Here is a 22948-nt window from a genome sequence, read left to right as displayed (position 1 = left end):
ATGCATGAAAAATGCATGATAGTCTAACAGTACTGTGTCTATAACTGAAAATCCATTTTCCTTCTGAATTTCTAACTACAGGAACGTTATGTTTTTCTGTTTTATTTTGTTCAATTCTAAGCAAAGACACAGATGTATAAAGATTTATAAAATGTATTCACTGTTACTCCTCAAAGCAGATAAATACTTAAAGTACCTTAATAATAGTAATAATACAGTGGCAAACAATACCCTCTATTAAGTATATAAGTCATGTTAAACACAATGACTAACATTTTTGCCTCAGTAGGCAATATAGATTTTAAATTCATTTTTCATTTTATTTGATAGCAGCTAGACAGAAATAGAGAATTTCTATCCTCTGGTTTACTCTCTAAATGCCTGCAGCAGCCAGGACTAAGCCCGCTGGAGCTATGACCACAGAGCTTATCCCAGGTCTCTCCTGTGTGGGTGTCAGGGAGTACTTGAGCCATTATATGCTGCCTTCCAGGATGCTCACTGGTAGGAACCCAGGTCAGAAGTAAAGGAACTGGAACTTGACCAGGCACTCTGAATTGGAATGTTGGCATTCCAAGTGGCATTTTAACTGCCATGTCAAATATCTGCCCCCCAGAATACCTGTTTTTAAATGCTTTCAATCTCTAATTATAAAAAAATTTCCTAAAGATGTATACATCTTTTTCTCTATGTGGCAGTGTAATATTTGATAAACTTTTTGCTGTATAATTGCAGCAACACATACATCCAGAGAATAGTACAGTCAGAAGTTACTGCCCTCGAATCTATAATAATTTTTTAAAATTAGCTTCCTAGAGGCCAATGCTTATCTGTCCAAGATATGACAAATCATATTTTACTGTTCTAAATCCTGGCAGTATAAATTTCATTACATATAAAATATTCCTGAGTTCCATCTAATAGTTCATTTATTTCAGAAATAATTGATATGATAAGATGCCTAATAAAGGACAACAAAATTGGAAATGTAGGGGAACAACTGTTAGTGCATACACACTTGCACCACTTATTTTACAGAGAGAAATATAATTAACAATGTGGTAGTGCCCCTGTTGTGAGCTTACCTCATGCTTTAGGATTAAGGATCAATGCCAAACCAATATTTTGTTACCTAAGATATAGACTCTTGATTTTAAAGTTTAGGAACTTGAAAATATTATAAAGGAAATAATATCTGTTACAGCTTCTGCAACCTTAATGAATTTACAGCATTTTAAGTACTTGTTTATACTAGTCTAGAAAGAAAAAGAACTGCAAGTACATAGGATTTTAAAAATAAATGCAACTCTTGTTCTACTGTGGTAGGCTAATCCTTTATGGTCTCACCTGTGTACTCTTTCACTGGAAAGTGAGATAAGGACTGAGACTTCTGAATACTGATTTTTTTTTTCCCCTTAAAATCCACATAAGTGTTACTCAACAAGCATTAATTTACTACTAATTTTAGCAATATGTGATTTTCAAGTTATACTAATTCTAGTAGAATATATGTTAAGACAAGACTTTTTACTGAGTAGGATTATGGTTGTTGACTTCTGTTTTCATTAATTTTTAGGGAAATAGGGGATCAGTGGCATTTGGCAATTCAAGAAGCAATTTTAGAAAAATGCAGTGATAATGATGGCATTGTTCACATTGCAGTTGACAAAAATTCCCGGGAGGTAAAGTGACTTTTAGTATTGAATTCCACGTTTTGAATTTGTTGTTACTAAACTAAGACTTTCTTTTTTTTTTTTTTTTTTTTCTTTTATATCACAGGGTTGTGTCTATGTTAAATGTCTATCTCCAGAATATGCTGGCAAGGCTTTTAAGGCATTGCATGGCTCTTGGTTTGATGGTAAGAATTTTGAGTGTTACAAATATTTTTAAAAAGTAATTGTGATGTTATGTTAAACTATACCAAAAAAGAATTTTAGGCTTGCATTTTTCAACTAATAATTTTAGATAATTTAGTGTTTTATGTTCATGTGTATTTTACTCTAGTTAATTTTCTGCAAATGTTGAGCACAGTTTTATAGATCTAAAATATTATTTTTATCTTACAACAGGGAAATTGGTTACAGTAAAATATTTACGACTAGATAGATATCACCATCGCTTTCCCCAAGCTCTTACTTGCAACACTCCCTTGAAGCCATCAAATAAACATATGAACTCTATGTCTCATCTTCGTCTTCGGACTGGCCTAGCCAATTCTCAAGGTGGTTCCTGAAAAGACTCTCTTCACTCCTAGGACTGTTATTTACAATAAGAAAATCCTGTTTGGCTTCCCATCTTCCTTTTTAAATGCTTTTGTATGTAATAGTTTTATTGATGAATACAGTTCTGTTGGAATGTTCCAGAAATCTTAAGGCTTCAAAGGGATTTAACAGTGAGGCAGCAATACTGAGTAGGTAGAATAATTGTTTTATTCAGTCTTTGGAGCTCAGTTAAGCCAGTGCATTTATAAAGTTTTGCATGAGGAACATTAACTTTATTAAGCATTTCAGATGTGGTTATATTTTTGCACCAGAAGTATTTGGATAACCACACAAAAGCATGGTGAAGAGGCTATTTGTATTTCCATAATTTCTAGTGAACTAATGTTGTGAATTTTTGTATACAGTCACCTGCATAGTTCCTTATGGGCCAATGTTGTAAAAGTGTTAATTTCCCAGTTTAACTTTAGGTTTCTATTGCTTGTAAGAGATTCATTTGCTACAGCTGGAATATGGGAGTATTAATTTGGGTTTAGTGGTTACATATATGTGTAAGTGGATGTACATGTACTTAAAACTGGCTTTTGTATATATGTATAAATGCTGGTGTTGGAGAAAGTAAGTCTTGTGAGGATGTCTGCATTAAAGCAGTAAAATAAGCCTTCTATTTTATTCATAATCTAATGTATGTATATATATATGTGTGTATATATGTGTGTGTATATAAGTGTACACACATATATACATATGGCTGTACTATTACATAGATCAAACAGCCAAACACCTGGAAGTATTAGAAACAAGTTTAAAATATCTTTTATAGGTTTTATATGAAAATGTCTGAGTATGATTTTGTGTGAAAGTTCTGATACCAGTTGTAATTGACTCAAATTTATGTAAGCAATAAAGAAGCAATTGGCAGATATTGGAAAAATATTTTGTGAAAAACTATTTATTATAAATACTAGGTCTGTGACATAGTACTATTGGGATTAAATCATTTTCCTAGTCTATTTATAATTTAATAAAATGTTAGCTCCCCACTTAAATGTTAAGTTTAAAACAGGGCACATTGTTGCAGTAAATTGTATTAGGCAAATTATACTTGGAATTTTGGGTCAAGAAAGTTTGCAAGGTGGTAAATGCACAAATGATCTTTGTGCCTCAGTGTTTAATTTGGTTTCTGTAAAGTTCATTTATTACTGTTTATGATTTCAGATTAGAATAGTTGCTGAGCAAAGCACTTCTGAAATCTAACAATTGGTCTTTAAAACAAATAACCTGTTGGTATATCATTGTTAGTCCAAATGAATATGTGAAACAGCTGGAATTGTACCTATTTTGTATTTTGTTTAAAGCTCTGTTTCCTTTTTGTTATGTTGTATATGTGTTGGGTTTGCAGCATGAACTTGCACAGATAATGCACGTTTTCTGGTTAAGTAAACATGATGCACACTATTCTGTAACAGAAAAACCCTATTGTGCCTTACCTGTGTGCTTTTGTGGGCACCATGTTTATGAAGAATTAAAAATGATTTGTTATCTGAAGAGAATAAATTTTAAATTCTCAGTTTATGTCTCAGATGCTAATGTGTGAAAATATAAATATATATAATATATAAAATAACCAATCTTTCTGTATTTTATGTGCATCATAGTGATTTATCTGAGCTTAGTGACCCCATCTTGTAACCTATTGCAAGAGTGAATGTAAAAAGTAAATGTGGCATTTTAAAAGGTCACCTTTTGATGCAGATGCATCTTTTTCTTGCTTCTAAAACATATTTCATGTAAACATTGTACATTTATTATTGTAATATATGCTATTATACAGCTTATTTTACCTGCAGCTGTTAAGCCAGCCAAGATTCCTCCCAGCAAGACAGATGGGAATGTGTATAATAACTAGATATTTGAGAAGTTCTGAAGTTTGATGTAATCTGTTATTTGTCCTGTTTAAAAAAAAAGGAAAAAAATTCTAATTAAAATTTTATTAGTTTTTTTTTTAATGTGTCTTGACTTTTAAACAACTTTTTAAAGTGCTCCGTGTCTTTATTTCTTACCAGTGAGAATAGGTGCCTTTGTTTTATTTTATTTCGGGATCAGTGAATATGTGTATGTTCATAAAGATGGGTGAAGACCCTGGAGTTAATTTTAACCATCCTTTCCTCAATGTCATTCTTTTAGTGTTTGGATCAAAGTAGAGCAAGAATATAAATCAGCTGCATCACTAAGCACTGTTTAGTACATCTAGACACTTTTTATAGAAAGGCTTTCTTTAAAAAGCATTTTGTTGTTGTTTTTACATATTCTGGCTCAAACTCTGTCTCCTCATAAACCATGAACAAAATATTCTTGGCCTAGCTACTTTGACTAGCATTGGTTTAGATTTTTTGATGTTTTAATCAAGTAAAAAGAGGACTTGATTAGTCAGTCATGTGGTAGACTTAGCAATTGCTAACAAACGCCAGGCAGTGTCATGTGTTGGGAATATGAAAATGAAAAACACATGTTCCAGTCCTCAGGATGGTCACAGTCTAGAGGAAGTACAGAGGGCAAATAAGTTAAAAGATAGTGTGGAAAATACAGTGTGAGAGCAGTAAGTAGAAGGAGTTTTGAGTCATTGTTAATTTAGTTTAATATTTACTCAGTACCTTTTTTTTTTTTTTTTTTTTTTTTGACAGGCAGAGTGGACAGTGAGAGAGAGACAGAAAGGTCTTCCTTTTTGCCGTTGGTTCACCCTCCAATGGCCGCCGCGGCCGGCGCGCTGCGGTCAGCGCACTGCGCTGATCCGAAGGCAGGAGCCAGGTGCTTCTCTTGGTCTCCCATGGGGTACAAGGCCCAAGCACTTGGGCCATCCTCCACTGCACTCCTGGGCCATAGCAGAGAGCTGGCCTGGAAGAGGGGCAACCGGGACAGAATCTGGCGCCCCGATTGGGACTAGAACCCAGTGTGCCGGCGCTGCTAGGCGGAGGATTAGCCTGTTGAGCCACCGGGCTGGCCCAGTACCTCTTAATTAGTATGGATGAAATGAAAAATCTTCAACTCTTAGGAGAGCTTCTGTTTTGTGATGAGGCTAAAAGTTAATGTATTTAAAAAAGTGTAGTGAGCCTTGTCATTATAAAATCATTATGCATATTCATTGGTGTGTAAATTCCTGAATATCTTGGATTAATGAAGCCTGATATTGGATTTCATTACATTTTCCTTGTGTTTGTAATTTGAATGACAAGTTATGATTCCATGTGAATAGTAGTTAGATGTGTCATATCCCCAGAACACTCCCTTTAGTAAGATATATTTTGCTACTCTCACTCCCTGCTCCCAGTGACATCAAATTGTTTTAGGTCACCTACATGGCTCTTCACCCTTTTTTCCTAGACTTATGTTGGGAAATCACTTCTTCCAGATGGTTCATCAGAGGATGCTAAATCAAGCAGAATTTGGCAGTAACTCTTTTGGGAAGGATACTCAAAAACAGGTACTTAAGAACAGTATAGTTATAAAACAGGTCGAGGTCTAAAGAAATAATGTTTAGGATGCAATTCTCTTGGGCTTTAAGCCCTATTGGGAAAAGTTATGGCTAAAAGTACATCATGATGATAGAAGTAATTTTGCTCATTCTTAGGTTTTAATACCATTAAAACCTGTGTCTTAGATTTCCTTTTCTTTCTGTGGATGGTTGTTGCACACATTACTGAAAGTGAAATGAGGCCAGTCTACTTATGGAAAGCACATGAACAAAGACAGATTGTTCCTAGTTTATGAATAAGCTACAAGGAGTTTATTATAGCTGAATCACTGTTTAAAGCAATTATATCATCTGATCAAAACAAATACAGGAAAGATAGGCAGTGGTCATATCATGCAACTCTGTTACATTATGAAGTTTAGATATTGATTGTTAAAGGGAGAATAGGGAATGAGGAATAGGGAAATAATTAGAAGAATATTTGAGAAAATGGGAAAGATGATTAATTGGATAGTATGAGAGAAATTGATGTCTAAATTTCTAGTATGGGGAATCTAAAATCTCGGCATTTAAATAGTAACTGATAAGGAACAGATTGGATAGGAAAGATGATAAATTGAATTGGGATATTCTGTTTATGCAATGCTCATGGATTGTTCAGGTGAGTGTATTTACAGTTCTGGGGAAATTTGAGAATGACCTGAACTAGAGGTACAGTTGTGGTAATTAAAATCCTGAAAGTGGGCTAGATGACCCGGAGAGAATCTGGAGTTTAGAGTTAGTAATTGAGATTACTATCAGGGTGGGCGTTGTGGTGCAGCAGATTAAAGTCACAGTTTGGGACCCCTGCATCCCATATCAGAGTGCTGGTTCAAGTCTCTGTTTCTGACCCAGCAGATGATGGCCCAACTACTTGGGTCCCTGCTACCCAATGAGGGAGACCCAGATGGAGTACCAGGCACTTGTATTCAGCAGGGGTGGGAGTGGGGGTGAAACAGTGGATAGAATCTCTGTCCTTTCTCTCTCTCTCTTTCTCTCTCTGTCTTTCAAGTAATTTTTTTAAATCTTAAAAAAAATTTTTTAGCTTGATTTGCATCCTATCATATTTAGCTGTGTGGCCCTAGATGTAAATTTAGGGTGGGTATGGTAGAAGGGAAGATTTGAAATAATAAAGGGGATGATATTTTGGTGCAGCTGGTTAAGCTGCCACCTATGACATGCATCCTATGTGAGTGCCGGTTCCAGTCCTGGCTACTCTTCTGATCCATCTCCTTGCTAATGTGCATGAGAAAGCAACAGAAGATGGCCCACGTACTTGGGCCCCTGCCACCCACATGGCAGTCCCAGTTGGAGTTCCCAGGTTCCTGGCCTCACCCCTGCCATTGTGGCTATTTGAGGAATGGACTAGAAAGTGGAAGATCTCTGTCTCTCCCTCTCTGTAGTTCTGCCTTTCAAATAAATGAAAAAAAAAAAAAATTTTTTTTTTAAAGTAGAACTTGGAAAGATCTGTGGATGTTGCAAAGTTAAAGTGAAAATCTGGCCGGCGCCGTGGCTCAACAGGCTAATCCTCCGCCTTGCAGCGCCGGCACACCGGGTTCTAGTCCCGGTCGGGGCACCGATCCTGTCCCGGTTGCCCCTCTTCCAGGCCAGCTCTCTGCTGTGGCCAGGGAGTGCAGTGGAGGATGGCCCAAGTCCTTGGGCTCTGCACCCCATGGGAGACCAGGAGAAGCACCTGGCTCCTGCCATCGGAACAGCGCGGTGCGCCAGCCGCAGCGCGCTACCGCGGCGGCCATTGGAGGGTGAACCAACGGCAAAAGGAAGACCTTTCTCTCTCTCTCTCTCTCACTGTCCACTCTGCCTGTCAAAAATAAAAAAATAAAAAAATTTAAAAAAAAAGTGAAAATCTAACATGGCTGGTTGATGGTGATGACATCCCCTAAGTTGTGGCTTATTGCAGGAATAGGACAAAATGCCAATCTGTCCCTCCAAGAAGCAGAATTGTTAAACTTATGTGATGTTCTGATATTGTCTGTGATTCTTTAATGTTGATTAGAAATTTTCCTGGTTTGTAGAGAAATGAGATGTTGGATAGATCTAGAAAGCCTGTGCCTATAAACTTGTGGACTATATTTAAATGTTTTGTCATACACTCAAAATGAAAAACTTGAGTGAGGCTTTTTATTACATAGCTTGTGTAACTATAGTCAAGTCTTCACCTGCCTGAAAGCCAGTTGTTTCCTTAGTGACTTCATTATTGCTCTTGATTTGATTGGAAAATATAACTTTTAAAGGGCAGGCCTAGTTTTGTATTTCCCATTGTTGAAATACTTTCCTTTACAAACCTTTACCAAAAAGTTATTAATGAGTTTTGATATTTCAGTGATTTTTTTAAACAGATTTATTTATTTGAAAGAGTTAGCTAGGCCAGCGCTGTGGCTCAATAGGCTAATCCTCCGCCTGTGGCGCCGGCACACCGGGTTCTAGTCCCAGTCGGGACGCCGGATTCTGTCCCGGTTGCCCCTCTTCCCAGGCCAGCTCTCTGCTGTGGCCTGGGAGTACAGTGCAGGATGGCCCAAGTGTTTGGGCCCTGCACCCCATGGGAGACCAGGAGAAGCACCTGGCTCCTGCCTTCGGATCAGCGCGGCGTGGCGGCCATTGGAGGGTGAACCAATGCATTTACTGGTTCACTCCCCAAATGGCCACAACTGCTGGAGTTGAACCGATCTGAAGTCAGGAACCAGGAGCTTCTTCCCAGTGTCCCATGTGGGTACAAGGGCCCGAACACTTGGACCAACCTCTACTTCTTTCCCAAGCGTGTTAGCAGGGAACTGGATTGGAAGTGGAGCAGCCCAGGACTTGAGCTGGCGCCCATAGGGGATGCTGGTGCTGCAGGCCCAAGCTTTAACCTGCTGCACCACAGCACTGTCCCTCAGTGACTTTATTTCCTGTTGAATAGTAGCCAAATTCAAGTTGACATTCAAAGCCTGACTTTATTTAGACCAGTGTTCAATGGAAATATGAATATGTGAGCCATGTATAATTAAAAATTTTCTAATGGCCACATTAAAGTTAAAACCATGGAGCAGACATTGTGGTGCAGCAGGTTAAGACTCTCAGCAACTCATACATCCCATATCAGTGCTGGTTTAAGTTTAACTCCACTTCTGATCCAGCTTCCTACTAAGGCATTTGGGTCCCTGCCACCCACATGGGAGACATGGATGGAGTCCTGGGCTTCTGTCTTCAACATGGTTCGGCCCCAGCTGTTGTGAGCATTTGAAGATCAACTAGCCTATAGACAATCTATGTCTTTGTTCTACCTTTCAAATAAGTAAATCCTTGGGAAAAAAAAAGATACCTTTTTTTTTTGGACAATGGAAGCAGGTTTTTTATTTAGGACTCCACAATGATGTCTTCTTAAAAGAGGTGACATGAAAACAATTCTATCTACTTATTTCAAATCACATGTTGAAGTAAAATTCTGGTTATAAAAGTAGCCTAAGTTAATGATACACATTCAAATGGATTGAAAAAAATACAAGTAGGGGCCAGCGCTGTGGCTTAACAGGCTAGTCCTCTGCCTTGCGGCGCCGGCACACCGGGTTCTAGTCCTGGTTGGGGCGCCGGATTCTATCCCGGTTGCCCCTCTTCCAGGCCAGCTCTCTGCTATGGCCCGGGAAGGCAGTGGAGGATGGCCCAAGTCCTTGGGCCCTGCACCCGCATGGGAGACCAGGAGAAGCACCTGGCTCCTGGCTTCGGATCAGCGAGATGCACCGGCCGCAGGAGCCATTAGAGGGTGAACCAGTGGCAAAAAGGAAGAAGGAAGATCTTTCTCTCTCTCTCACTATCCACTCTGCCTGTCCAAAAAAAAAAAAAAAAAATACAAGTAGGGTTGGTAATAACATTTACTTCTAAATATCATACAAATAAGCTGTATACATCATGCTTGTGTTATGGGGGTGTCCTAATCATTTTTTTAACTTATTTAATGCATATAAATTTCCAAAGTACAGTTTATGGATTACAATGGCTTTCCCCCCCATAACTTCCCTCCCACCCGCAACCCTCCCAACTCCCACTCCCTCTCCCCTTCCATTCACATTAAGATTCATTTTCAATTCTCTTTATATACAGAAGATCAGTTTAGTATATATTAAGTAAAGATTTCAACAGTTTGCACCCACATAGAAACACAAAGTGAAAAATACTGTTTGAGTACTAGTTATAGCATTAAATCACACTGTACAGCACATTAAGGACAGAGATCCTACATGAGGAGTAAGTGCACAGTGACTCCTGTTGTTGACTTAACAAATTGACAACACTCTTGTTTATGGCATCAGTAATCACCCTAGGCTCTTGTCATGAGTTGCCAAAGCTATGGAAGCCTTTTGAGTTCACTCTTACCATATTTAGACAAGGTCATAGTCAAAGTGGAAGTTCTCTCCTCCCTTCAGAGAAAGGTACCTCCTTCTTTGATGACCTGTTCTTTCCACTTGGATCTCACTCGCGGAGATCTTTCATTTAGGTCTTGTTTTTTTTTTTTTTTTTTTTTTTTTTTTTTACAGAGTGTCTTGACTTTCCATGCCTGAAATACTCTCATGGGCTTTTCAGCCGGATCCTTTTTAATACATTTTATTTAACCTTACATATTTAGAACATATAATGTAATCAAGCATGTTAATGAGTTATTTTACATGCTTTGAAATCTAGAATGTATGTATATGTACATATATCTAGAGTATATATACATATTTATGCATGTGTGTATATATGTATATATATACACATACATACATACATACTTATAGCCAGGCTAACCCTAGGGTATAGGAAATCTGTACAGTTCGTCATCTTTCTTATAGCTTGTCTTAATTCAGATACTGCTATTTCCATTGGAAATACCTCATTTATAGTTAAGTTTTATAAATCTGCAGTTGAGACAATAAATTTACATAGCCAATTACTTGCCAACGTACTCAAAACAGGTTATTAATTTCATAAATTAAAATGTGAATCCTTCAGTTGTAGCTGCATTTTAAGTACTCCCAAATAGCCACATGAAGCCAGTGGCTATCATTTTGACAGTGTAGGTCTATACCAACCTATACCTTTCTAATTAAATTCCAGTCCTCACCCAGGTAGCTGCATGTGTTCCAGCTAAATTGAACTGCTTGCCTCTTTCACACTTGATTCTGCATTTACTGATATTTATCCTATCATATTTCCCTTAGTTTCTCCAGCCACAGCAATCTTCTCTTTCTGTTTCTCTAATAAGCTTCTTAGCTTTTCACCTTCATACTTGGCTGCTGTCTCTGCTTGGAACACTGTTCTGGGCTTACATATTGTATGACTTGTTCCTCCTTACTCAAGTTTCAGCTCACACCTCATCACTTCCCAGAGCACTCTTTTAATTTACTGAACTCTCTTAAATTACTCTTTTATTTTCTTAATGTAGTTTATTACTAACTGAAAATATATTTATCAACTGTATCCCTGGACATACTATATTATATATATATATATTTATATATACTATAAATCCTGTAAGAGTAAGGGTTGTTTTTTTCTCATAACTTGGGGATTTTTCAGAGGCCTTTTTCCTTTTGATTTCTGATTTCATTGTATTAGAGTCCTTCTTATGCAGGGGTATTGAAATCTAATTACAATTGCGGATTTGTCTATTTCTTCTTGCAGTTCTGTCAGCTTTTGTGTCATGTAATTTGAAGTCCTGCTTTTAGGTACACTTACAATTGTTAAATTCTCTTGATCTTTTGATCCCTTTATTATTATGAAAAGGGACTTCACTCCTGGTAGATATTTTTGCTCTGGAATCTACTTTTTTTTTTTTTTAAAGATTTATTTATTTGAAAGTCAAAGTTACACAGAGAGAGAAGGAGAGGCAGAGAGAGAGAAAGGTCTTCCATCCACTAGTTCACTCCCCAATTGGCCACAACGGTCAGAGTTGCGTCATTCCAGAGCCAGGAGCTTCCTCTGGGTCTCCCATGTAGATGCAGGGGCCCAAGCACTTGGGCCATCTGTTGCTCTTCCAGGCCATTAGCAGGAAGCTAGTTCAGAAGTGGAGCAGGGACTCAAACTGGCACCAAAATGAGATGCCAGCACCACAGGTTGGAGGCTTAGGTGACTGCGCCTTAGCACTGGCCCATAATTAAAAAAAAAAAAAACAAAACCTTTTTTAAGATTTTTATTTATTTGAGAGAGTTAAAGACAAGGAAAGACGAGAAAAAGGTCTTCCATTCAAATGCTGTTCCACTCCCCAAATGGCGGCAATGGCCAGATCTGGGCTGATCTGAAGCCAGGGCCCAGGAACTTCTAGGTCTCCCATGTGTGTACAGGGGCCAAAGCAGTTGCGCCATTCCCTACTGCTTTCCCAGGCCATAGCAGAGAGCTGGATTGGAACAGGAGCAAACAGGACTCAAGCCGGCACCCACATGGGATGCCGGCACTGCAGGCAGAGGCTTAGCCTACTATGCCACAGTGCTGACCCCTTATTTTGTACTTTTACTGGGAGATTTTCTGCCTTCACATTCTTTTATAATAATGACTGTTTCTGTGTGTAGCACATTCTTAAGCATCTTTTATAAGGCTGGATAAGCGGTGACAGATTCTTTCAATTTCTGTTATGACAGATCTTTATTTCACCTACATTCATAAATGAGAGCTTTGCAGCGTGCAGTATTCTAGGTCAACAGGTTTTTTTCTCTTAATACCTGGACTTTGTCTCTCCTAGACTATAGGGTTTCTGATGTGAAATCCACTGTAATTGGAGATCCTCTTTAAGTAATCAAGCATTTCTCTCATGCACATTTTAGAATCTCTTTGTTTTACTGTTGAAAGTTTGACTACAATGTGTCATGGTAAATATATCCAGGTCATGTCTATAAGGAGTTTTGTGTGCCTCATGTACTTGGACATCCCTTTCTCCAAATTAGGGAAATTTTCTTTAATTATTTCACTGAATAGGCCTTCTAATCCATTCTCTTTCTCAACACTTTTAGGAACTCCTAAGACCCATATATTGAGTCATTTGATAGTAAGTATCCCATAAATATCAACACTGTTTTTAATTTTTCTAATTCTTTTTTTTAAGTCTGACTGGAAATTTTCCAAAGATTTATCTTCTAGCTTGAATATTCTTTCTTCTGTCTCACCAAGTGTGTTCTTAAGACTTTCCACTGTATTTTTATTTCACATGTTGAATTCTTCATTTCTAATGTTTCATTTTGAATTTTCTTCAAAAGTGAATTTCATAGGAAAATTCTTCATTCTTGTCATGCATGGATTTCTTTAATTCCTGAATTTGCTTATTGCTTCTGAGTAATTGTGATTAATCTTTTGAATTTTGTTTCAAGCATTCCATCAATGTCTTAATTTTCACATTCTAAATTGAAGTGTTCCTTTTGGGGAGGGTCATATTGTCTTCCTTATTCTTGTTGAATTTCTGCATTTATTTTTAGGCATTTATGGAACTACCTGTTGGTTTTTCCTCTGTTGGCTTTTATCTTTGAACTGTAGCTCTCTGGCTTAGTGGAGTGTCAGGTTTTTCAGTGAATACACAGACGCGTGTGCTGGATGTGGCCAGGGTGCTCTGGTCAGTGCTGCAGGGTGGAGTGAGTGTCCAGGGTGACACCCAAGTTAGTGTGGTAGATCTCTTTTTAGCAGGAAGAAGGATATGATCACTTCTGTTGGCGTAATCACACCTTCCCCTCCTCTCTTCCAAGGTGATCAATACCCAGGTGTTAGCCCACTGTGCATACAATACTCATATATGCTGCCTATGAATTGCATAAAGGATCTGTGCAGTCCTTAATGTCAGCATGGATCTCATTGCAGTGACCTACCCCAGGCAATCAGGGAGCTCTGAGCGTGTGGAGCTGCTCACGGGATTGCGCAGAGGTCCAGCTATACCCTGTGCCGTCTAATGCAGTCACAGAGTTCCCACAGTTGTGGAGTGCAGAAGATCAACTCTGCCCCGCTATCCTGTCCTGTCCACAGAGAGGCAGAGATTTTCCCAGAGCCAGCAACCTGTGGATGCTCTGCCAAGGTGGTTTCAGCCCTGGAGTCTGATATATTGAGATGCTGGGCACCTCACAGTCCTACTTGGGTGCCCAGCTCCTTGTCAATCCTCCCAGCTTGACTCAAAGTCCATGGGGAATGCAGATTTCTTTCCCCTCTGGTAGAATCTGGGTCACAATGGTGCACAAGAGCCACTGCCCGCAGCCCCCACTTGTTTTGCAATGTTGCTTTTTGCCAGGTGTGCACACCTGAGCTGCTGCCCCTACTACCACTGACAAGATTGCATCTTATTCCGGTCATCTTATTCCGGGTGTGCGCACAGAGCTTCCTTAGCTGCTGCTTAGGAAAAGGTGGCACCTGCCCTCTCAGCCAGTTGGTAGGTGCGATTGTGGGGAGGATAGGGAGAGAGCAATGTGCCCCTTTTTTTTCACTGGGTCAGCCCATACGCTATCTCCCTTAGGGCTCCTGGCTGAACTCTCGCCATGCTCTCCCTCTGCCTTTATCACCAGTGGCATGAGCTGCTGCAATCTATCTCACCTCACTCTAAAGCTGGTGCTTTCTCCAGCTCTTGGCTGCTGGGGTCATGTGTTGTGTCCTTGTACATGCTGCATGTCCGCACCTTCCACACCAAATCCAGTCTTTCTCTTCTTTCTGTAGAATTTCCACTGGGCTTTTCTCTCTAACTCTCCTCTGAGAATGTACTTCCTCCACATTTTTTTTTGTTTGTTTACTATTTACCCCCAGCCTAGAGCACTATGCCCTTCCCTATTCTGCCATCTTGTAATCCCGCCCTATTTTTTTTTTTTTCTTGTAGTGTCCTTATCTGGCTTTCCTATCAGTATCACGCTGGCCTTGGAAAATTAGCTTGAAAGTTTTCCTTCCTCTTGAAATTTTTTTTTTTCCCCCGAAGAGTTTGAGAAGGATTGGTATTAGTAATTCTGTTTTAAATGTTTGGTAGAATTCAACAGGGAGGCTATCAAGTTCAGACTTTTCTTTGATGAGAGGTTTCTATTACTGATCAGTCTGTCACTCCTTATTGCGCTGTTCAGATTTTGTGTTTCTTTATGATTCAGTCTTAATAGCTTATGTGAATCTAGGAATTTATCCATATCGTCTAGATTATCAAATTAGTTGAAATGCAGTTATTTATAGTAGTCTCTTCTTATCCTTTGTATTTCTATGCTATAAGTTTGGGTTTGGGTTTTTTTTGGTTTAATTTTTATTTATTTGGGAGAGAGAGACAAACTGAATGAGTTCCCACTTGCAGGTTCACTATTCAGATGCCAGCAATGACTGGGACTGGGTGGGGCTGAAACTAGGGGCTGGGAACTCAATCCAGGTCTCCCTGATGATGGCAGCAAATTAAGCCATTGACAGGGAGCTGAAGCCAAGAGCCAGAACGTGAGGCACATATGAACTCAGACATTTCTGATGTGGAACTTGGGTGTCTTAACTATCATCTTAACCTCTAGAGTAATCACCTACCGTATTTCTGATTTTATTGGAGTCTTCTCTTTTTCTTAATGTCGTTAAAGATTATGTTTCTTTTTTAAGAAAATATTTTTTTAGTCCATTTCAGTTATTTGTGCTCTGATCTTTATCACTTCTTTCCTTCTGCTAACTCTGAGGTTCATTTTCACTTTCACTAGTTCCTTGAAATGAAGCATGAGGTTGTTCGGGAACTTTCTTCTTTTATGATGTAGGCATTAAATGCTATAAATTTCCCTTCTATAACTTCTTTTGCTGCATCCTGTAAGTTTTGTTACATAGTGTTTCCATTTTAATTTTCCTCAAGGTATTTTTAAATTTACCTTTTAATTTTTTTAAAGATTTATTATTTGAAAGGAAGAGTTACAGAGAGGCAGAGGCAAAGACAGAGAAGTCTTTCATCCACTGATTCTCTCCTCAAATGGCCGCAACAGCTGGAGCTGGGCCAATCTGAAGCCACGAGCTAGGAGCCAGGAGCTTTTTCCCAGTCTCCCATGCAGGTGCAGGTGCCCAAGGACGTGGGCCATCTTTTACTGCTTTCCCAGGCCATAGCAGAGAGCTGGATCAGAAGTGGAAGAGCCGGGCCTCAAACAGGCACCCGTAAGGGATGCCAGCACTGCAGGTGGTGGCTTCACCTGCTATGCCACAGCACCGGCCCCTTTAAAGTTTTTTTGACTCATTGGTTTTTTAGGACCATGTTTAATGTCCACATATTTGTGAATTTTCCAAAATTCCTCTTGTTAAACAAACTAATTTTTAGTTCCATACTACTGTGATTAGAAAAAAAGACTACATATGATTTCAGTCTTCTTCAATTTGTTAAAACTATTGTGTGATCTGTCCTGGAGAATGTTCTATGTGTCCTTGAGAAAAGTGAATATTCTGATGCTGTTGGGTAAATTGTTCTATGTGTCTGCTAGAGTTAATTGATCTAATGTGTAGTTTAATTCCAGAATTTCATTATTGATTTTCTGTCTGGGTGATCTGTCCATGTTTGGAAGTGTGGTGTTGAAGTCCCCTATTAGTGTAGTAGAGTCCATCTCTTCCTTCAGATTTATTAATATTTGCTTTTTACATTTAGGTTGGATATACATATTTATAATTGTTAAATCCTTCTGATGAATTGACCCCTCTATCATTGTACAATGACCTTCTTTGTCTAATTTTACTATTTTTCTCTTATTCTGTTACCTAATAAAACTACCCATGTTCTTCTTGGTTTCCATTTGGAAAGAATGGTTTTCCATTCTTCACTTTTAATTGGTATGCCCTTAAAGGTGAAATGAATTTCTTGGAGGCGGAATATTGTTGTCTCTTTTTTGGGGAGGGTGGTGTGTCTATGTACCCAATCTTTATATTTTGATTGGGGAATTTAGTCCATTTACATCCAAGGTAATTATTGATGAAGAAAAACTTCTGTCATTTTGTTAAATGTCTTTTCTTTGATTTTTCTTTGATTTTTTTTTCTGTAAGATTTATTTATTTGAAAGGCAGAGGGCAAGAGAGAGGGAGAAACAGAGAGAGAGAAAGATCGTCCATCTCTTGGTTCATTCTGCAAACAACTGTGATGGTTGGGGCTGGTCCAGACCAAAGCCAGTAGCGTAGAACACCGTTCAGGTCTCCCAACTGGGTGACTAGGGCCCAGGCACTTGGGCCATCTTCTGTTGCTTTCCCAGGAACATTATCTGTGAGCTGTATCAGAAGCCAAGTAGCCAGGACTTGAACCAGAGCTCTGGGATGCAAGCTATGGCTTTGCCTGAGGCTCCATGTCAGCCCCTCTGTGATTTTTAGATCCTTCCTGCCTTTCTTACTCTTTTGCTGTCTTAGTGATTAGATGATTTTCTCTAGCAGTATGCTTCTATTCCTTCTTACTTTGTGTATCTACTATGGATTTTTGTTAAAATGAGGTTGACATAAAACACCTTTTGGTTTTTACAGGCTGTTTTAAACTAATAAGTTAACTTTGATAACATTAAACTGAACACTTATTACTCCACCCCTCCCCAGTCACAATTTACATCTTCTTGTATATCTTTTAACAAATTATTGTACTATTATTCTTTTTTTTATAAAGATTTATTTTATTTATTTGAAAGACAGAGTTACAAAGAGAGGTAGAGACAGAGAGAGGTCCTCCATCCTCTGGTTCACTCCCCAGATGGCCGCAAAGGCCGGAGCTGCGCCGATCTGAAGCCAGGAGCCAGGAGCTTCCTCCCGGTCTCCCACGTGGGCGCAGGGGCCCAAGGACCTGGGCCATCCTCCACCACTATCCCAGCCCACAGCAGAGAGCTGGATTGGAAGAGGAGCAGCTGGGACTAGAACCAGCGCCCATATGGGACTAGAACCACAGCGCCGGCCCCTGTAACTATTATTCTGGTATAATAGTTTTGGGACTTTAAATTTCATGCTATAAATCTATAAATGATTTGCATGTCATCATTACAGTATTAGTTTTCTGAATTTGACTATGTACTTATTTTACTAATAAGTCCTAACTTTTTTGTTTTCACGTAACTAGTTACTGTCCTTTTATTTCAGCTTTGGCATTTTATGTGAGGTTGTAAGATAGGTCTTGTATTGATTAATTCACTTAGCTTTTTTTTTTTTTTTTGGAAAATCTTTATCTCTTTCATTTTTTTTTTTAAAGATTTATTTATTTATTTGAAGGATGAATGACAGAGAGGCAGAAGCAGAGAGAGAGAGTGAGGTCTTCCATCCGCTGGTTCACTCCCCAGTTGGCTGCAATGGCCAGAGCTGTGCTGATCTGAAGCCAGGAGCTTACCCCAGGTCTCCCACATCGGTGCAGGGGCCCAAGGACTTGGGCCATCTTCTGCTTTCCCAGGCCATAGCAGAGAGCTGGACCAGAAGCAGAGCAGCCAGCACTCGAACCGGCGCCCATATGGGATGCCGGCACTGCGGGCGGCAGCTTTACCTGCCATGCCACAGCGCCAGCCTTATCCCTTTCATTTCTGAAGGACAACTTTTCCAGGTGTTCTTGACTAGCAGTTTTTTCCCCCTCCATGAGCACAGTGAATATATCATACCACTTGGGTTTCTGCTGAGAAGTGTGCTACCCTTCTTATTGTGCCTCCTTCATGTGTTTAATATGCTCCTTTCTGTTGCTATTTTCAGAATCTTCCCTTCAATTTTTTTTATCAATATCATTATATTTTAGTGACACCTTATTTGGATTGAATCTGATTGGAGACCCTTGAACTTCCTTACCTAGATAGTTACCTTTCCCCATGTTGGAATGTTTTCTATTCTTAAAATAGTTTTGGTCCATTGTCTTTTGTCCTTACCCACATCACATAATTTGAATATTTGCTCTTTTGAAGCTATCCTATAAATTCTCTAAGCTTTCTTCTTTTTTTAACTCTCTGCATGTTTTCATAAGGTATCTTTGAATTTACAGGTTTTTTCTAATGCTTGATCAGTTCTATTGAAGTTCTCTGTTGCACATTTTTTTTTTTTTTTTTTTGAAGATTGACTTATTTATTTGAAAGCCAGAGTTAGGCAGAGAGGAGAGAGAGTTCTTCCATATGCTGGCTTATTCCCCAATTGGCCACAAGGGCCGGAGCTGCGCCGATCCGAAGCCAGGAGCCAAGAGCCTCCTCCGGATCTTCCCATGTGGGTGCAGGGGCCCAAGGATTTGGGCCATCTTCTACTGCTTTCTCAGGCCATAGTAGAGAGCTGGATTAGAAGTGGAGCAGCCGGGTCTCGAACTGGCACCCATGTGGGATACTGGCACTGCAGGCTTTACCTGCGTTGCCACAGCACCAGCCCTGCACATTTTCTTTCATTCGTTGTATTTTTCAGCTCCTGAATTTGATTTCAGTTTGCCTGTAAATTTTTGATTGATTAGTTTCTTGATTTCACTGAATTGTTTTTGTGTATTTTATTGAAGGTCACTGAACTTCCTTAAAATAATTACTTTGAATTCTTTGTTAGGCATTTTATAAATCTCCATTTCTGTAGGAATCTGTTACTGGTGCTTTATTTTGTTCCCTTGAGGGCGTCATGTGTCTTTGCCTAATTGTTCTTGATCCTTGTGGCCAAGCATTAGTGTCTGAACACTTGAAGAAGTAGGTACTTATTCCAGCCTTTACAGAGTAGCTTTAGCTGAGGAAGCCATTCACTAGTCTGCTGATTCAGAGATTCTAGGAAGGTAATCTGCTATAGTCTGTAGGTGAGTTTATTAATGGACTCATTGGAAATATTGGCCTGGCACCTGGGTCCACAGAGGCTGGCCTCATAGGGGGTTGGACCGTAAACCTGAGTCTGCAGGGGCTGTCTAGGTGCTGGGATAAGACCAGTGCCTTGGTGCACTTGGATTGGCCTGGAGCCCAAGCCTGTGGAGGCATGCCCGGGGCCTCCGGTCGGCTTGCTGACAGGGCAGTTTTGGAGGTTGCATCTTTGGAGGCAGGCACAGTTCCTGGAGTCACTTGGGATGGCCTGGCCCCTAGACCTGCTAGATTATGGGCCCACAAGGACTAGCATGGAGAGTGGTTTCCCATGTGCTTGTCTGATAACCAAAACTGCAGATGACCTGAAATATATATATGGAAAACTCTAAGACTCCACCAAAAAGTGTTACAGTAATAAATGAAGCCAGTAAAGTTCTAGGAGACAAATCAACAGGCAAAAGTTACTGATATTTCTATGCAGTAGCAGTGAATTATCTTAAACTTAGGAAGACAATCCTATTTACAATAGCTTTTAAAAAAAATAGTTAAGAATTAGTTTAAGCAAGGAGTTGAAAGACCCGTATCCTGAAAATTATAAAATAAGTTGAAGACATAAATAAATGAAAAGACACCCTGTGTTCATGTATTAGGATTATATTGTTAAAGTACTCATTCTAGCCAAAGCAATCTTTAGATTTGGTGTAATTCCTATCAAAATTTAAATGACATTTTTGATAAAAGTGGAAAAAATTCTAAATTTTATAAAACTCTTAAAGATCCTGAATAGCCAATGCAACTGAGAAAAAAAAAAAAAAAAAAAAAACAAAGCTGGAGGCAGCACAGTACCTGATTTCAAGATACTCTGTAAAGCTGTAGTAATTTAAACACCATGTTCCTGGCATATAAATAATAGAATAGACTAGTGAGCCCAGAAATAAATCCATACATTCATAGTCAGTTGACTTTTGACATATATGCCAAGCACACATTGGGGGAAGAACAGTCTCTTCAGTAACTGATGCTTGGAAAACTGTCCCAAATGCAGAAGAATAAAATTAGACCTTTATCTCATACCATATACAAAAATTAACTGAAACTAGATTAAAGATTTACACATAAGACCTAAAACTGTAAAACCACTAGAAGAAAACATAGAAGGAAAGCTCCATGTCAAAGGTTTGGGCGGTGATTTTCAAAAATATAAGCCCCAAAGCACAGACAACTAAAGTGAAAATAGACATGTGATTATGCCAAACCAGAAAACTGCACAGCATGATAAACAAAGAATGGAAGAGAGACCTACGGAATGAGTGAGAATATTTGCAAACCATTTATTTCATAACAGATTAATTTCCAAAGGGTATAAAGAATTCATACATCTCAATAGCAAGAAAACAAATAGTCCAAATTAAAAGACCTGAATACATACTTCTCAAAAGAAGACCTATAAGTAGCTAATTCCAAGTATATTTTTTAAAAAAAAAAAAAGGCTTATCACTAATCATCAGGAACATACAAACTAAAATCAGGGATGAGTTACCACTGCACACCTGTTAGGTAACAAGTTTTAGCCAAGACTATGGAGAAAAGGGAAAGAACAATCACATATTGTTGGTGAGAATTTAAATTAGTAAAGCCATTGTAGAAACATTAAGGTTCCTCAATAAAACTTGTAATAGAACTACCACATGATCCAGGAATTCCACCATTGGGTATATATTCAAAGGAGGTGAAGTATTTATGTTAAAGAGATAACTCATTGCAGTATTATTCACAATGTCCAACATAAAGAATTCACCTAAGTGTGGATAAATAAGTAGAAAAAATGTGGTATGCATACATGAAGGAATAGAAATCTGCTATTAAATTTAAAAAGGAATCCGGTCATTTCTGACAAAATGGGTGGACTGGGAGGATAGTATGTTAAGTGAGACATCAGTCGCAGACTTCACGAACACCACATGATCTCACTTATATGATAAGGATATGTTACAAAGTTGAACTCATAGAAGCAGAGAATTCCAGGGGCTGAGGAGACGTTGGTCAAAAGTTATAAAATTCCAGGTAGGAAGAATAAAGAGATCTGTTGTACAATATGCTTACTATAGTCATCAACAATGTATTGTACTCTTAAAAATAATTTTGGGAAAATAAAACTTTTACCAACACATCTCTGGTTTAAACAAGAATCACTATATGCCTAAAGTTGTATTTATGAAATGCAGAAAGTTTCTATTCACTAAATAAAAGGTTTCTGGGGGAAGAATTAATTTAACAAGAAAAAAAAGTTTCCGAGAGGAAGTTAGAAACTTTAATAACAATGATTAAAATATTTTGGGGGCCGGTGCTATGGCATAGTGGGTAAAGCCACCACCTGCAGTGCCAGCATGCCATATGGGCACCAGTTCGAGTCCTGGCAGCTCCACTTCTGATCCAGCTCTCTGCTATGGCCTGGGAAAGCAGTAGAAGATGGCCCAAGTCCTTGGGCCCCTGCACCCATGTGGGAGACCCGTAAGAAGATCCTGGCTCCTGGCTTCAGATCAGCACAGTTCCGGCCATGGCAGCCAATTGGGGAGTGAAGCAGTGGATGGAAGATCTCTCTCTCTGCCTCTCCTTCTCTCTCTGTGTAACTCTGACTAATAAATAAATCTTTAAAAAAGTATTTTTTTCAACTTTAATTTTCCCATTTTATAAGTTCTAATATAACACATGTTTATAGAGCTACTTTGTTACACCAAGGATGAATTAAAATAAAAGTAGTTTTTATACCAAGGCTGAATAAAAATAAAAGTATTTTTTTTTTCTTTTTTGACAGGCAGAGTGGATAGTGAGAGAGAGACAGAGAGAAACGTCTTCCTTTTTGCCGTTGGTTCACCCTCCAATGGCCGCTGCGGCCGGCGCATCGTGCTGATCCGAAGCCAGGAGCCAGGTGCTTATCCTGGTCTCCCATGGGGTGCAGGGCCCAAGGACTTGGGCCATCCTCCACTGCCTTCCCGGGCCATAGCAGAGAGCTGGCCTGGAAGAGGGGCAACCGGGATAGAATCTGGCGCCCCAACCGGGACTAGAACCCGGTGTGCCAGCACCGCAAGGCAGAGGATTAGCCTGTTAAGCCACGGCGCTGGCCAATAAAAGTAGTTTGATCATAAAAAAAATAAAATGAACGGAGGGAAAAAAAATTGGATAACTATAGTGATGCAGTTTGGAATTTCTCTAGGTTGGCAATCTCTGGCCTCTCCTTCAATTTTAACACCACTTCTCATTCTAATTACCTTGAAAGATCACAATTTCCACACCAACAACAAACAGCAATCAAAGTGAGCATGGAAATATATACTCAAAGTAGAGTAATTAACAGCAGGCAATAAGAATATAATGGGAGACATGGAAGAACACTGGTAATATCTTGGGAATTACGGTTTTTATTTTATGGGTTCAGAGTATCAAGGAAAAGACTCAATCAAGGAAATTATGTTAAGGGTTGTGGACATCAGTCTGAACTCAGATCTGTGGAAAATATTATTCTAGCAATTTGGTCTTGGATCACAAGG

The 22948-nt window shown here is 39.1% G+C and overlaps 2 protein-coding genes across 2 annotated transcripts in view; one reads left to right on the top strand and one right to left on the bottom strand.

Moving 5' to 3' along the window:
- LEMD3 (LEM domain containing 3) overlaps positions 1–4225 on the top strand; it is a 79627-nt gene extending 75402 nt beyond the window's left edge. Inside the window, exons 11-13 of the mRNA XM_062203291.1 lie at positions 1574–1679; positions 1777–1855; positions 2067–4225. Of these exons, the coding sequence (XP_062059275.1) occupies positions 1574–1679; positions 1777–1855; positions 2067–2230 (349 nt within the window). The 3' untranslated portion in view covers positions 2231–4225. The remainder of the gene's footprint in view (positions 1–1573; positions 1680–1776; positions 1856–2066) is intronic.
- The window catches only part of LOC133768605 (atherin-like), a 50912-nt gene that overhangs the window by 4000 nt on the left and 23964 nt on the right, over positions 1–22948 (bottom strand). The gene's annotated exons all lie outside the window — the stretch shown is intronic.

The sequence above is a fragment of the Lepus europaeus genome, chromosome 10 (assembly GCF_033115175.1).
Source record: "Lepus europaeus isolate LE1 chromosome 10, mLepTim1.pri, whole genome shotgun sequence".
Taxonomy (NCBI): Eukaryota; Metazoa; Chordata; class Mammalia; order Lagomorpha; family Leporidae; genus Lepus; species Lepus europaeus.
This window is presented reverse-complemented; position numbering and strand designations above follow the sequence as displayed.